The 17,475-nt window shown below is 39.2% G+C and overlaps 1 protein-coding gene across 1 annotated transcript in view; it reads left to right on the top strand.

Moving 5' to 3' along the window:
* AGPAT4 (1-acylglycerol-3-phosphate O-acyltransferase 4) overlaps window positions 1-13,848 on the top strand; it is a 64,291-nt gene extending 50,443 nt beyond the window's left edge. The window contains exon 8 of the mRNA XM_054986389.1: window positions 13,374-13,848. Coding sequence (XP_054842364.1) covers window positions 13,374-13,465 — 92 coding nt within the window. The 3' untranslated portion in view covers window positions 13,466-13,848. The remainder of the gene's footprint in view (window positions 1-13,373) is intronic.
* Window positions 13,849-17,475: the final 3,627 nt, after the last annotated feature.

Genomic DNA, 17,475 nt, shown 5'->3' with positions numbered 1-17,475 from the left:
AAAAAGAAAGAACCTCCTTCTGCCTTTAGGTTGGCACATATTCATAGAGTGAGATAATGGACAGGCAAGGGGGAGTGCCATGAGCTGATTGCTCTGGAGCTCACTTAGGTGCACTTTCACTGGACTGTTAGTCATTAAAAAGTAATCGTTTTTTGAATTAATCCTTTTCAAGTTTTCAGAACTGAAAAGTGCCTATGGAATAATATATTTAAGAGGTTTCGATTTTGCTTTCAATCAAGTAACAAAAAGAAGAGAACAAACTGAAGCTAACAAGTTTTCAAATGTACTAATATTCCTCAAACCTAAACTTTAACTCAATGTTGTGTTTTTCTTTCTATAAAATGTTTGATATTCCTTGAGGGAAAAATTATCAAGATGTGACCTTTTTGGAAAATAACAATTTAGATCCTTATGCACCCACCTCCTCAGTCCTGTCTAAAATTTAAGCTACATGGTTGTAAAATCATATTATATACTAAACAGTTAGAAAACGGATAAGTGTCTCCCATTATTATGCTGTGCAATAAAGATCTGGATTCATCCCTCACAGCCAGCTGTAATTAAACTGCAGTCAGGCACAAATTCATCTTGTTGCCATGTCTGTGCACTTCCCCCACCCTTGTCAAGTCCAAACGAAAACTTCTCAGTTCCAGTTTGCCATGACACTGAAAAGTGGCCTCATGGGCAAATTGGGACTGCATTTGGATGCCATGGTTAAATGGAGCATCATCAAGCCATGAAGTTACTAATCAAGCTTCATTTGAGAGGAAAAGAGACAGGAGAGCAGGAGCAGAGCAACAAGATGTATTGATGCCTGATCATAAATTAATTACAGCTTGTTGCAGCTGAACTCTTGTGGATCACTCAGTGATAAAAGGAAGGGCATGCTGGCTAGAACACAAACCCAAGGCTCTGCCTTTTGAAGTTACAGTGCCCCTCAAAAGACTTCCTGAGGCTGGGTTTTTTCTGTAGAAATAAACAGTTGTTTTAATTAAGGAACATGTGGCAACTGGGAACGCACCACGAAACTCCTCATGCTATCAGATTGGTTAAAGTTGATGTGCTGAGTGTAATGGGACTTGTAAGAATATTCTATGTAAAGATCAATTCAGATTTTTAATAATGTTCCCATTCTTTAGTAATACTCTGAGTGTTTTGTCTGTTTGGAGGGAATTCATAAAGAACCATCTAGATTCTTTACTAAGGATGTGCTTCCACTTGAAGCCAGGAGAGCTGTACTGTACTTATTTTTGCCAATCAACAGCATTTCATTCATTAAATAGGTCAAATTACTACTGAATTCAAACCACCTATTGCCTTATATCTTGGGTCATTGGAAAGCTGGATTTACTGTACTTAGTTATGAGTTGAAGCGTCTCATTTCTCAAGTGCAAAGAACTGCCTTTGAAATAGAGATTTAATAATTCTTATACAAGATGATCCTAAGGGATTAGAAAAGCATCTTAAGAAATTAAATTATTTTTGTTGTTCTCCATTGCGGCAAATCATAGCCAGTGGCTCTAATGGTTGTGATTTCTGGTGCTGATATACAATGAAAATGCAAATCCTTTAATCATAGTTATGGGACTGGGAATGGGCCATAGGACCTTACGCTCTGTTTGCCTGCTAATCATAACAAAAACCTTTTTTTGATAAAAGGCCAGCGGGAAATTGTGAGTGAATGGGAGAGAAAGTATATTATCCTGCAGCTTGTCCTGTAACCATGGTTAAGGACTGAGCAATGTTACATTGGCAGCAGCCTTGGTCTCACAGCTGTGTAGAGTCCGAGTCATACATTGGTGGACAGAAAGGCCATGTTGTGTAGGTAGAAACTAGAGACCTTAGTCTGTTGTGCTCTTCTACAATATAACAGAAGGGGCCAGCCAACCACCACCACAACTCCAGGCATAATTTTTCCTGGAGCCAAAAGAATGGCTGGGAAAGGAAATACAAGGAGAATCTCCATCTGCTGGACCCTTCCAGTGGTGGTTGGTTGGAGACAATACATTTTGTGTTTGTTTAGCATTTCTAAAGGGATTTTAAAAAACATTATCAACATCTTATAGTATAGAGACAAATGTTTGGGCACCATTGGTCCATAAGCAATGGTGGAAGGGTGGAGTGTATATTTTGTCTTAAGAAAGTGAGATGCTTGGTAATGTTCCATATGGAGGAAGTATTCTGGCTCTTATTGCTCAAGATATGTATTTTTGTTAGCTGTTCTCCCTTCCAGCTTTTTCTAGCAAGATTATTACAAATTCTGTGCTCATGAAGCCATTGTCTAACAACAGGATGTGTATGTTATTACTTCCTGGAAGTGTGAAACTTGTCAGGCAAGCTCATAGACCAGCAATTGAGCTCGTCTTTTGCTATTATTCTTTTGCTTTTACAAAGGATGCTTCATGTAATGGTGAGAAGGAGAATGGGGTGTATGACTGAAAAGTGCACTAGGTGAGGGAGGGAGGGAGGCCAGATGAGGAAGAAATCCCCTTGCAGCCCTCAATGGTGTGTGGTTAGGTGCTGCCAAGAAAGTCATCTGTCAGTTTTGAGTCTGTGTGTTATATAATGCAGTTGTTTCAAAGGTCATGGAAAATTCCACTTTGTGGAGAAAAGAACCGGAGTGGAAAAGAATCAGACAAAACTTTCACTTCATAAGGTTTTTATATAAGTTACTGTAGTAGTTTTTACTGTGTCAAAAATCAATGTGAGAATTATGCCTGCTGTTATGATACTGACAAGTCTTTGTTGTCGCTGAGATGATTTTGAAGCCTGTCTTTAGCAAATACTTGCTAGTCAGTAGTCTTTTGTTCTAGGCAATTTATTGTTTTGCTTTTATGCAGCTCTGTTTTAAAAGCTATCAAAAACAGGGTTATCAAGATTGCAGAAACCTGATTTTGCTGATCTCCTATAAAAGTTAATGTCACATTTCATAATTCTCTGACCTAGATTATTCAGTTTACAGTCATGGAAAAGTTTCCGGTAGCAGCAAATGGAAATTAGCAGAATGTGCCTTTGAAAATATTTTGTTTCATTCAGGACATGGCAGTCTCTTAAAATGGAGGATCATTTCAATTGGCACATAGCATCTGCAGTGCGTATAGTCAATAGGGTTTCCTGGTTCTGAAACATGCCAGTTCACTAGCTCACAAGACTTGCTTCACTTTATCAAACCAGATTCAGGATTTGATCGTCCCATGCATTTCCATTCAGGTAAGACATCCATATAATTCAAAAACATCCTGTGAGAAATTGGGGTGCATTTCTCTTGCCTGTAATGCTCAGAGGTTTTTTTCCCCCCAAATCATCACCTTTCTTTCTAAAGGTGTCTCTAATCTTACCTGTCATATCCTGTAGTAATGTTTGGTATCCATGCTATATCTGGTCTCAGCTTCTATTAGGAATAGTTAGCATTTTGTTTGAAGCAATAGTACAACCGAGTGCTTATCATTAGGGCTATTAAAGAATAATGAACAAGTGTCTGCTTTCACGTAGGCTAGATTTCTGAAGGCTATGTTGTGGATGTCTTCCCTATAATCATCTGCCCAAGTGATAAAAATCTATACCAGGCAGACCCATACTTTCACAACAAGGAAAGCAGAGTCCCACAACTTACATACATTAGGCAAACAATGCACAGTTGTGTACATTTGCTTGTTTTGGGTAATTCTCTTTTGCTTGGAAGAGTACATGACACTGATGTTCTGGCCATTAGAAATCCTGCCCACACACCACCACCTTTGTCCTAGGCTTCTGAGGGACAAGATATACTTGACACAGGAAAGCTTCTGCCCAATCTGCTGGGTTTTAAAAAATAATAATAACATTTTATTTATATACTGCCCTTTAGGACAACTTAACACCCACTCAGAGCGGTTTACAAAGTATTATTATCCCCACAGCAACAACACCCTGTGAGGTGGGTGGGGTTGAGAGAGCTCCTAGAAGCTGTGATTGACCCAAGGTTACCTAGCTGGCTTCAAGTGGAAGAGTGGGGAATCAAACCCAGCTCTCCAGATTAGAGTCCCGTGCTCTTAACCTCTACACCAAACTGGCAGAAAACTGCTTGGGAGGGGGGAGTTCATTTAGGTTGGTGCTAATTCAGATCTCTCTCACTAATACACATGCACATGCTGCAAAACAAACTGGTACCCTTTTGGGTATCCATATGTCTCTCTTTTCAAGAGGGTAACCTGCATCAGGTAAACAGTGCAGAGGAGAAAGTGCTGCAGCTGTGATACAAATTAGGGCCCACTAGTTATTGCCCATGAGTTTTCAAGCTTTTATTTGTAGCTGTAGCAGATAGAAAGCTTTTTTTCCACAAACACACTCTATGCCAAATGTCAGTGCTTGCCCAAATTATGCACTGTTCTGTTTATAGTTGCAGAAGCCACGATCTAATAACAGTGTATGAGCTTTTGGACAGAAGGCCTTTCTTCTATTATCTGCAGTTAGAATTATGGAGATGGGAAAGGGTTAGATAAGATGGTCTGAGTTTCTGCAGAGGAACCAAGACTTGCTGCCAGGCAGAGTTGATGGTACTACTATCTACATGAGGCTGCTTGTGGACATAACAAGTAGGTCATCCATGTACTTTGCTGCAAACATAAAATGCGACTTTGCATTTTGCCTGCTGCTTAAGAAATCAGGCAGCGTTCTGTCCAGTCTTGGATGGTGCTTGTGGCCTGTTCACTTAACACAGATGCAGTGATATCAGTGCTGAAAGAAAAAGCAGCCAACAACACATTGAGCCAGGTAAATCAGTATAAGGCAGCTCCTCTTTCATAGGGAAGTACTAAACTGAGGATGTGCTTCTGGTGATATGATGGATTACAGGAGCAGGAATGTTATGGTCATATTTTTTATACTTAGAGGTTTTAATTTTTTGGTACATGATGGAAAATGGGGGCAAAATTTATTAGGTTTTGATGCAAAGTAATGTCAGAAATTATTTTTTTCATTAATTTAGCAACAGTGTTTTGGTTAATGCTATATATTGAAGGCCAGGAAGAGTAGTGCTGGATTTTTAAGATAGAACTCAGAATTATGCTTGTCAATATTTTATTATTAGAGTTATATGGGTATCTGAGATGTCGTGGAATGTTTCCAGCCCACTCATTTTACAGGCAAGAGAATTAGCTGATATTTTAAAAATTAGCATGAAAAATTATAAGAAATTTAAGGCTCTGCATGACCATAATTAATACATGCTCTAATGCTACAGTAGGAGCTGCAGCTATTGATTTGGGGTGTGGGTGTGGTAGTTAATGGAAACAATGCTGTTCAGCGTATTTAGTCAGATTCCCATGTGCATTGTAAAATGAATATTCTAACAGTCTGCTTGAAATTTCTAAACCCATCATCTCTGCAATTGATTAGAGCTAAATGATACAAGCAATGGTCAATTAGGCAATTACAAAAAGAAGGAATGCTGTTTGTATAGTTACTCGTGCTGCATGTATTACTGCATGCTTAGTGCATGCAGGTTTGCTGAAACAGTCTTGAAAGAGCTGCTTTTAAAATTTTCAAGCAAATGTGGATTTTAATTACCGAGTCTTTTCTGATAAAAAATATGCAGAAAACCACATAGCGATAAAAACTTACAGTAGTGTATCATCATATTAAGCATATAAGCCATACAATCTGAAACTGCAGACCTGGGGACACCAATGCAAAATAAGTATGGAAGCTTGACTACAGTGGGAGTCACGTTTTAAAAATCAGAGGACTAAGCAGATAAGAAAATTGAAATTTTACAGTGTTGGCACAGTAAGTTTATTAGGGGCTCCAATTTACTCTTAATGATGGATACAGTGTCAGTCTCACATCCTGTTCCCCATTGGAGATCAGGCAGCTGATTAACTGAAAAGTGGTTCACGTCTGTTTGCATCTTTTCATAGGACCAGGCTACTTGCAGCCATCAGAAGCCACTCACAGCTTCTGAGCTTCTGGGGAAATTGGTGTGTGTGGGGAGGGGGGGGCAGGGTTTAGTAATTGAGACCAAATTCATGTTGTTATGTGGAGTGGATTTCTGTTTCCAAAATTTAGTTTCTTTAGGTATAGCCATTGATTCCTCTTATTCTCTTTTTCTTTCTCAAAAGAAGGGTTTCTCTTTGATTTCTCTTCATAGTTCCATGTTACACCTCTATGTATCCTTTTGTAACTTCAGCCTTTGGAGAGTATTTTTTTAAAACGTCACACACCCAAGGATTCTCTAGAAGGAGAGCAGGAAAGTTTGGGAAGACATTGCCTGCTTCTGAGTATCTGCAAAATGAAATTTTATAGAACCTTCCTTCCTGCCCTTCCTCTCTTTGAATTTCTCTTTTGATAAAAACTGAATCGATTAAAAACAGACTCCAAATTTCTAAAAAGTGAGAAAGAAATGGATTATTGGATTTCAGGAAGAAACTAGGTAAATGGAATATTGTGCTTAACAATACTACTCCTAATTGATCACAGGAATCAGCTGGAAGTCAAGTCCTTAATCCCCCACCTTGGAAACTTTGCTGCCTCACAGGCTTGCTGAAATGCAGCAAAAAAAAAGGGAGGTCAAAAGTCCAACTGATTGGAAGGGAGGGGAGAGAAATGATTTGCTTCTCATCTTCCCTTTGTAATGAGGAGAGACAAGTGATCTTCAACTTTATTGTGTGGCAATTTTTCTGATCGGAGTGTGAATCAGAAGCCCATTCCCAGCTGATCCCTCATCAGCTGTGAGTTGGCTTCTGATTTCCCCCCAAAGTTTTTCTTGTTACTAGGCACAACAAAGCAAGGGTACAGGGAAATCATCCTTCTTTCTTCTGTGAGTCAATTTCTGACCAAGAGGCAGCTGCAAATTCAGTGCAAGCTGATCACATCCTTGATTGGCTCATGTTCTGTGTTCTGATCATAACTGTTGTACAGGGTATATTGGCCTGCAGAACAGGTTTGCCACCAAATTAATGGTAACACTACTTCTAATCCTGATCCTAAATATCTGAGCCACAATCCAGTATAATGTCAGTCATGCTTAAAGCTCTTTAATTTCAGTTGTCTGCTGGACTGTGGCCATTAAGGAAAGTGATCCCTACTGTTGTAATATAGTGCATTCTGGAGAAATTACTTTGAGCAAAAAAGAAGGTTCTTGTATGAATCTTCTTCCACCCTTTGTTCTTTTGTCAATGGTTGATGGAGAAATTTGTGTGTGTGTGTGTGTGTGTGTGTGTGTGTGTGTGTGTTAGAAGCGGTTAACTCTGCATAGGATTTTACTGTTAGTGGCCCATTCATTGGTGCAAGTCTATTTTGGCTGAAGGAAATTTTGTCATCTGCATAATCTAGTGTTCACAATCTAAATGCAAAGCTCTGAGAATCTCAGGTGGCCTTGCTTCTTGAAAGCTACAGGCTGGGCAAAATAGACTCTAGGAACTCTCAATCACATGAAGCCTGAATGTCCCCATTTAAAATTTTCACACAAATTTATTTTCAGTTATTTTTAATGCTGTTTTCAGTAGATTAATTCCAACAGCACAACTTCCAGAAGGGGAAGGTGCTTCTCCTCAAGGAATAGTGGATCTGTGATGTCCACCAATTCCCCTATCCAGTTCTGGGCCAACCAAGTTCTGCATCTGAAACCATTCCCAGGGTCTCCTGCCCTTCAGAAGCAGCTTGCAAAACAAAGGACTCCAGCAGGAAGGGGGAAGCCCTATGCTATTCACAATACTTAGGAATGGATTCAACCCTATTTATTTTATTATATACCTAAATTGGTCTTGATTTCCTAAATAAATGTCACTTTGGTTTGTGTGACTCAGTTTTACCTCCGGATTATTTAAGATTCAAGTTCTCACCATTTGGTAACCATGCTAGTTGTATATTATTTCTGATGTTCATACATGGGCAAGTTGAATGGTAGGCCTGGATTGGAGAAACAAAATCTTTTGGTGCAAAATCCTACTACTGGTATCCTTACTTATGTGGAAGTGTGATAGAAGATTGGCAGCTGCAGTAAACAGTGTGCCAGCATTAAAGCTGATTGGTCCACCCCAAAGTGACTCTCAGGCCAAACTAGATGTGTTTGTTTTTAATGAGTTCAGTCAGGGTTCCCCACAGCCATACAACAGCTGGAGAGAATGGTTTTTCAAAAAAAAGGAGAGCTTGTTTGGGCTTGAAATGCTGTGGCAGGGAGGAAAAGAGCTCCTGTCTCTCCGCTCTTTTCCTGTGCTGGGGTGGGGTAGTTATTTTTCCATGTTGGAGTATTCTACATAAATAGGGCAGCAAATATGGGGAACTAACTCCTCCCCCTGCAGTGGTATTTCAGCACAAGAAACAGGAGGAGAGGCAGGAGCCCCTCCTTCTTCTGTGGTGGCATACTGAGCCCAAACAGGCTCTCCTTTATTTTTAAAAAGCCATTCCCTGCAGGGGAACCCAAGCTGGGTCCAGTGAACCCAGATCCAAATCTTCAAAAACTAGTTTGTCCCTCAGTGTAACCAGAATGACTATAAATTTTGCTGCTACAATAGGGATTTATGTACTTCATCTAAACTTCTCTAGGTGGTACAGTGGAGAGCAAGTTACAATATAAGGAATAGTAACAAACCATCAGCCTTACCCATTACTGTGATTTTTCCTTGTAGTCTGTTCTTGAAAGAGGTTGTCAGAATCTCCTTCTGATAATAGTAAAGAGACCAGTAGCACCTTTAAGACTAACCCACTTTATTGTGGCATAAGCTTTCGAGAGCCACAGCTCTCTTCGTCAGACACTACAATAAAGTTGGTTAGTCTTAAAGGTGCTACTAGACTCTACTATTTTGCAACTACAGACTAACATGGCTAACTCCTTTAGATCCATCCTTCTGATTGTGGACTATTTCTGAGGAACCTGCAAGAAACCATCTGGTGGCCTGCATTGGAAAACAGCCTTTCCTCGCAAGATAAATTACCGAAGTATCTAAAACAGCAAGCACTGCTGATTGCAGTAAAAAAAAAAACACCCACTTTCTACCCAGTGAGAGTCCAGAAGCTTAAACTTCCCAATCTAATTGGCTGTATTTAAAGACTACTAAGGTGTTTTGTGGCAAGATACTGATAACTGCCTTCTTTTTTTACTGGGAAACCAGGGGAAAGAAGTGAAAGGAGGTGAATCAAAGTATCGACTAATACTGAGTTTCTGCTTCTTTCTTTCAAGTTTAGATATAAAGTGAATTTTCATAAATGTGTATCATCAGTATAATTTGCTACAATCAAAGTTTTCTTGCCTTCTTTAGTTCAATTTGAACAATATTGAAACAGGTTGTAAATAAAATGTATGGAGTTCCTGGGAACATTTTTCTGTTGATACGGTGAGTTTTCTTCTGTTGTGCATACTACCAGATAGAATGCAAAGGTTATTCTGGGCAGCTAGGCAATAGTATAATCTCCAGTGATATCGGATTAGACACTGTGAAATTGCATCATTTGCCTTGAGGTCAGAGGTATGCAGCTTGCTTTGCTGGTGAGTCATTTCAAGGAGGCAACAAAGTCAAGTTGTGGGACAAGCCCCTCCCCTTTCTGAGTGGTCTGTTCAATTGTTGATGTGAAAACTGCACTACGTCTCTACAGTTCCCCTTGGATCCAATCCAGTTGAATTTAGTCATGAATAAATCCTGCTGAAAAAATTGTAACTAGCCTAAATGTCCTGGTTGTTGACACGTTGACAGGGCATGGCTGTCTTTAGTTGGATTTGTGATCTTTGCCTCAGTCTCATGCCTACCTCCCGCGCTGAGGATATGTGCACATGTGGGACTGGGGGGGGGGGGTAGAAAAGACAGAATGAAGGCTCCCTTCTGTTACCTTCCTCGTTTCCTCCTTTCTTATAAACTAATCTCAAAAATCACTCTTCCTTAAGGTACTTAAATCTCACCTCCCATGCATACTATTTTCCTCTCTTCCTTTCATCTCTACTACTTAAAATGTAGTAGAGATCCACTTAAAATCTATTACTTAAAATGCCAAAGCAAGAGCAGGAGGAACGATCTGGAATTGCTAACCTAATGGCCAAGATAGACTTCTCTGAGACCACAATTTGCTAACTACACTTTATTGGCTCCTATTTTAAAAGCTTTTAAATTCAGCTTCTGTAAAGTAGTCATCTAAAGTCAATGCAACTCTTTTCAACAACTTTAGCCACTAGATCACCCTTAATAGGATTTATTTTCATAAGAGCATGAGCATGTCTCTTGGATGAATTGTGCATGTGTGGATGTGTCTGTGCTTTTTCTTTCTCTCTCCCCTCCTTCCTTCTAGGATTCTGCTAGGTGACTAATGGTTAAGGATCTTGGAGAAGGCTTAAAGCTAGTAAGTGAAATTGTTTGAGCCCAACTGCCAAAAGTCTCCAAGGAAAATGATCACAATGGGTTGCCAGACTGGATGCTATGAAGTCTGACTCTGAACTTCTCTTTTTTGGTTCTTTAAGTTGCTGTTGAGATTACAGTTTTTTCAAAGTAACTTGAATTTTCTGAGTCATTTTATTATTTTTGTCTCTTTTTAGAGGAAGACTTATTTAAAGTAGTAAATAAATTAAATGATATAGTAGAGATGGCATCTGAGCAGCTGTTAATTCCATAGTAAAATTATGGCATGTGGCAACTATCTCAGATCCCATAGACCAGGAGTAGCAAGATCCTTGAGGGTGAGGAGATGGGTGTAGGCAGCTAGGGTAGATTCTTCATAGCCTGCAGCTCCATTAATATCACTAGTGCTGGCACAGAAGCCATTAAAAGCAACAATTGAGCTCCTTGGGTCACTGTTTTTAAAACACCCACCTACTAGACAAGAAATGCGTGTGGAGGCGTTGATGGAGTATTTGAAGGGGGGGCACTGAAAAAAACCAATAGGAAATTTTAGATCCCAAATAAGGATTTATTGTAGACTTAACATGGTTCATTTATTTGTTGCTTCTGGAGATTGTTTTTTATGAAGTTATAGGAACAGTTCTGACCTATAGAACTGACAAGAGCAAAAAAATTCCAGTAGTGCAATAGTACGTTCAGTAGAACCAGTTCAAAGTTCACAAAACAGCAAGGACAAGCTTTTGAGTTCCCAACAGCTATTCACCAAGCTGCATGTTAAATGTTAAAGGGTGGACTTTGCCATCATATCCCCAAACAACTCTAAGTCTTTTTAGTTTGAAGTTTTCTCAAAAGAGAGAACAGGTGGTTCACACCTGGGCCACTTCCACATGCCCTTAATGGGACGGCCTGCCAATGGAACTCTAGCAGGTTATTTCACTCATTACACGTCATCATTTTTCATGCACAAGCAGGTCATCATGATCCCGGTTTTTAAGCATTTTTTTGTGAGACCTGTTTTGGTCTGTTTATTTTTGATGCAGGTTTTCTGCACAATTATCCTAACATTTCAATGCATGTGGAGGCTTTTTTGTGCTTCAGAAAAGCCCTCTCACAAATTTCCAACCTCTCCTCTAAACATCTCACATGCATCTGGCTCACATGCACAATCGTATAATCCCCCCCTTTAAACTTTTTTAATGGTCCTTGTGCTAGTACGATATCTACATATACAAAGGAAATCATATTGCAGTGTTTGCTGCATTGAATCACTCATTGCCCGAACTCAGGGTCAATTTAAATAAGTCAGCGTTTATTGCTGTATATTCTATTTGTCAATTGTTATTTTTGTGTTAATCTGTATTACGGGGACTTTGTCTTTTTCTGCATTGAATCACTCAGCAATTGGACTATCAGTCTAGGAACAACACTGAGAACAGAATGCCGTTTCTGATTTTATTTTAAATATGGAATTGCGCGATCACGCTACTCTACTGTTTGCATATTTATTAAACACTTTTGTATTTAAAACTTTGAGCGGGAAATCAGTAATAGAGACCAGAATACTATGCACGCACATTTTCTACAGAAGCTGAAAGACAAGACAATGGTATAGTGCAATCCCGCATGTATTAAAAAAAAAAAAAAAGGAAAGTTGGGCGGAAATGCGCCGTCTTTCATGACGAGGCACAGATAAAGAACGTGTTTTCTGTTTTGGGATCTTTCTTCCATGACAAACACCCACAAAACATGCATGAGGATGATGCATGTGAAAGGTGAGTTGTTGAAGTAGATTGGGAAGACGTGGCTTTGGGACAGGGAAAACTTGAAAAAATTGGAACACGTGGAAGCAGCCTTAATTAAATCATGTAGTGTTAGGTAAAAACAGACTTCAAGGTGCCTGGGATGTGGAAGAGAGAGGCCATTCTTGAAGTAAGCTTTTTTAAAAAAATTATTGTACTACCATTGTGGCAAGTCTCTTGCATTAATTGCCTCTGTTCATTCAAACAGCATTTTGCAAATATGGTTTGAATTGTGTCAACTAGAGTTTACACATGTCTTTTTGAACCTTATCTTGACAGAATTCAGTTCCTTTAGGCTTTCTGAAATTTTCTGTGTAGTGCAGAAAGGGTGGTGCCTGTTGATTTTGTGAGGATGCCATGTGTTAAAGTCATTACAGGAAGGAAAAATACATTGCAGTGAGTGTGTGATATGGGCCTTTAAAGAGTTTGAGATAAGGGCTAGATTCTTTATAGCACATACTTGGAACCTGCAACGTAAGATTTTTCCTGGTATTTTCTGTTTCTGGGGCTACTTTTTTGTCATGGCTCTCAGTATTTGATACTTCTGATGGCTAGTTCCTCTGCACTTACAAATGTAGTAATGGAAATAGTGTTGATGCATCCTGTAAGTTCAGTCTAGTATTCATAGAACTTGACAGCAGCAAGTTGGAAAGCAACTTCCTCTTCCTTGGAAAGCATAAGCAAAACTTCAACAGGAAAGAAGAAACCTTAAGAATGAACAGAGCATGGTTTCCTCTTCTTTGTTTATTGGGGTTTTATCATTAATGCGCACTGCTATCAGACACATAATTTAAAAAACTTCTTAAAGTTCTCTGGTTCCTTAAAGTTGTGATTCTTGCCGGGTGAGGTTGAAACAGTAGTTTGAGCTTGATTAATGTTTTGGGGAGTAACCAAAGTTGTCTAACTTCCTGCCAAGGCAGCAGAGATACCTGTCCATGATAGGTTGTGAAATGCCTGTAAATGACTAGGCAGCCAGATCTTTTAGGCACCAGTATAGGACAGTTGTCTTCTGTCTTAGGTATAAGCTCTTTGCTGATGGGTTGTATGACTTCTGACAAAACATTTATTTGTAACATTTCCCCAATGGCCAGTGATGCGTGTTTTATTTTATATAATGTCCAATAACATTCTTTGGTGGCTTTAACACAAGGCAATGTTGTTTGCAAATGCTCTTCTCAGTGCTGTTTAAAGATAGATTTGCTATTGGTCACAGGCTTCTAATGCATTCTCTGCCTAACAAATATACCCTAATGCAGTTTTTCTTTTTTTCCAGCTTCTGTTGGTGTTCGATGGATGATAGGAGTTACAGAAATTAACAAAGGTTCAACTTATGGCAACCATGGTAACAAAGGGAAACTAAAGTGAAACTCTCCAGAGACTGCTTCACACCCAAAGGGACCACACACACCTGTTCCAACTGTTGTGCAGATTATTTTTCTTCAAACATGAGGAAGAAGCCCAATGGAGGACCAGCCAGATGTTAGCAGAATTTAGACTCCATTCTCTCCTCCCCTTCATCCTGCTGGTTAATATTCTGCAACTGATTCTATAATTTTCCCCCATACAAGAGCCCACTCCCCCGTCTAGCTTTTCACAGGAAGTGTCTTTAATGATTGGGAAAAATATGCAAAGGGACAGCCTAACAAACAAAGAACACTTTTAAGGAATTTGTTCAGTTTTCTCTCACCCTGCCCCCTGAGAGAAAAACCCTTCTAATGGATTGAATAAATATACTTTCTTATAAAATATCCATTTTAGTTTTTTGTATTTACAAGAGGTTATACCTTTCATGTTTTGAAGTGACAAATGTCTCTCTTAACTGGATCTGAAACAAAGTTGGTTACACAGAAGTGTCAGTTCACCCTAAATGTCATTGCAAAACACATGAGGGAAGCTGGAATGTAGCACCCTGTCATAAAGCGCACCGAGTTTACATCTCTTGAGTAGCATGAAAGGATTAGAGGATCTGTCCCCATCTACCAGACAGGATTTGGGGGTGGGGGTGGGGGTGATACAACTGTGAAAGCTTCAGTGTAGTTTGTCCATTGCCATAGTAACTGTGCAGTCAAATGTCATGGCAGTAATGTAATCATATTCTGTACCAAACCAGCAGTAGACCACTATTGAAAAAACAAGTGACATAAATTGCAAGTGTTATAGTGAGGCTGCCCAGTAAGGGAGGAAGCTGTGCCTGCTCTACTTTCCGCAGGATACAAACATTACTTGTGGGTGTGTGGTTTAGAACAGGAATGTTTTCAATAGCTGTTTTCCTTGTAGGGTTACTCAGTGCTGTTGACTGTAACTTAAGAGGGAAGGTCTTGAAAAAGCTAATCACTTTCAAGTGCCACTGGTTGCAACAGGAGTTAAACATCATTGTCTGAAATCAGTTGCATTTGAAAATGCTTAGCTTTGATTAGATAACTCCCCTTCCCAATCATGTAGTCTTTCAATGTTTCCTCAGGTTGTTGTGTATAACAAAGAGTTGAATTTTCCCCATAAACACTTGAAAATACAATTTTCAGTACGCAAGCCTCTGTTGGCTGGCAAAAATAAAATGGGAGAAGTCATAGTGAAATAAAGTTTTTAGACAGAAGTGTCCATAGTAGCAGAAAGCAGTGATTTCTTATTGCAGTTTTACATATCAAACTGGAGAAGGGAAGATAGCTGAAACAGAGTTGAGAGAACAATATGATGTCTGTGTTTAAGTCTTCATTACAAAGTGGTTGTATATTAGTAAGGTTAACAGATGACTCATCTAGCAAAAGGCACATTGTATTAAAAGATTCAGAATCAAGTTGGTTAGGTTCTGTACTACTGCAAATACTGAAGCCAAAGTTATAATAGTTACTAATATTTTTCCTACTTATATAGAATATTTAGGCAGGCAGCTGCTGTTCAGATTTGAAATGCTATTAATAAAGAGAAATTTCTGTATGCCTAGCCGTGCTAAAGAAGTACAAATGGCTGAATTGTTAGTAGATATCTAGCATATAGGTGCCAAGAACTGTGGTTCTTCCAGTACTTTACAACCCAGCAGCCAGCATCTCCCCAATGGCTATTAAAGTGTACATTAACTATTCTCTGGATTTATCCATACCTGTTTACTACAGATTGTACAAAGTGAAAAAGTTCAAAGGTTTACAAGTTGCAGAAAAAGGGAAGGAAGAAGCCTACTACTATAGAAACAGGTAAAACAGGGAGCCAGAAACAGAAACAGGGAGCTAGTTTGGTGTGGTGGTTAAGAGCAGCACAACTCTAAACTGAAGAGCCGGGTTTGATTCCCCACTCCTCCACTTGAAGCCAGCTGGGTGACCTTGGGCTAGTCATGGCTCTCTGGAGCTCTCTCAGCCCCACCCACCTCACAGGGTGTTTTGTTGTGGGGATAATAATGACATACTTTGTAAACCGCTCTGAGAGGGCCTTAAATTGTCCTGAAGGGTGATATATAAATGGAATTTTATTATTATTAAAAGAAAGGATGGATTGAATACAAGAAAGACTTTATATAAAGAGAAAAGTGGCTTAGATGTCAGCTTCCTCCAAGTACATTCCTTCACTGGGTTAGTAGCAGGACCGTCCTAGGAACACGTTACTGGGAGTAAGTTGTAATGAAGAGCCAAGTAGGATTCTGACTAGACTAGTTTAGGATTGCTTAGAATCCTTACAGTACTATCATAAGCAGAGTTCCACGCTTAGTGGAATCCTAAACAGTTACTTATTTCTAAGTCTATTAAAGTCACTAACTTAGAGTAACTTTTCTCATGATGGCATTGTAAGGATCCTATCTTAGTGGAGGGGAATGATACAATGCAAATAAAAGTACAATAGAAAAACAATGCCAAGGGAAGGATGAGCAGGTATCAAGCAAGAGCTTAAACCATTGTCCTACCATTTTGGAAAGTAGGAAAGTATCAATTCCTTGAGCTGCCGGCATAAATGAAAACATCAGTTAAAAGTATATCAAATCAGGGTTCAAGTACAATTCTGGGCCACTTGATAAATACAGGTAAGGTATACAAGCCACGGTAAAACACTAAATGTTTTGAACTGCAGCGTTAAAATAAGACTATTCTCAAATGATACCAAGATTGTGATTATATATCTTGAACATAGGAAGCATTCGACCTAAAACTCCAGGATACCCTCTGACTCACCTCTATACGACTATGCTCATAAGGCATCACCATGTCAGAGGAAATCGGCACAGCAGCTGCTGCTGCTGCTGCTGCTGCTGCTATGGAAATTCTTTGTTTAAAAAAAAGTATCAAGTGCTTGAGACAATTTGTCTATCAGCGGCTCTTGTGCCAATAGTCTAAATATTTCTCAGGAAGTTTTAAAAAACAGATTGGAGATGTGTTGGTGAGCTGCTAATAAGTAAATGTTTACTTTGGATCATGTCCAAGAACACAGAATGGAAAGTCTAAAAGGACTGGACAAATCCCTGGAAAAATGTTTCATGAGCTATGAGGTACTATCATCGGAGGGTAAAAGGTTGGCAGTGAATGGCAGAGAATTAAGTGATTATGCTTATGCTATTAAAACACTACCATTTCTTTAGAGAAGGAAACTACACAATAAATGTATCAAACCATTTTTATGTCTGATACATTCCTTGCACTTCCCCATATTCTAATTGCAGTGAGTTGGAAGCATGAATGGTGCAGGTTTACAGCCTTTCAGTGACAATTATTTTTCCATTGTGAAAACTCTGAATTTGAAATTGTACCTTTAAGAACATAGGAGATACCCACTCCACAAGTGGGCAGGTAAGATAATTTGATAATAAAAGGATACTTGTCAAAATAAATTTTAAACACTAATTTGCTGTAGTGAGCAATTCCATATTGTCCTGTTTTAAATATCAGTGTTCACCCTCCATGAGGAACTGTATGTTTTAAAATTGCCTTAACAAAAAGTAGTCTTGCATTTGTTTATACAAAAATAAAGACAAGTTAAAAATGAAATGACGGTGTAATTTCTATTAAATCATGTGACATAATGATAAATTATATGATATAAACAGAGTAACCGTCCCTCGCTAAAGGAAAAAATAAAAAGGGAGCATTTGCAGCAGCCCTTTCTCAGTGCGGCATTACAAACCGTCCCTGGTTTACAGGGGGAAAAAATTAAATGGAAGCTGGGGAGGGAGTGGTTTCAACCAGGTGTCCAACCAATCAGACACAGTTAGGGACTTAAGACTTCCACACACACACAGGACGCAGCAGTGGAAATTCAACAGCGGCTTCAAAAAAAGGGTCGCTGTATGTGTGCATTGGAAAAGTCTGAGGAAAGCCAGGGGAAAGGTCAGTTCTGTATCTCATGCCTCCTTTCCTCATGTGGGAAGCTGGAGATCAAGAGAAGCAGAACAGAATCAG

Source organism: Eublepharis macularius, chromosome 1 (genome assembly GCF_028583425.1).
Source record: "Eublepharis macularius isolate TG4126 chromosome 1, MPM_Emac_v1.0, whole genome shotgun sequence".
Lineage (NCBI taxonomy): Eukaryota > Metazoa > Chordata > Lepidosauria > Squamata > Eublepharidae > Eublepharis > Eublepharis macularius.
The sequence above is the reverse complement of the archived record's forward strand: the minus strand, read 5'-3'. Positions and strand labels throughout refer to the sequence as shown.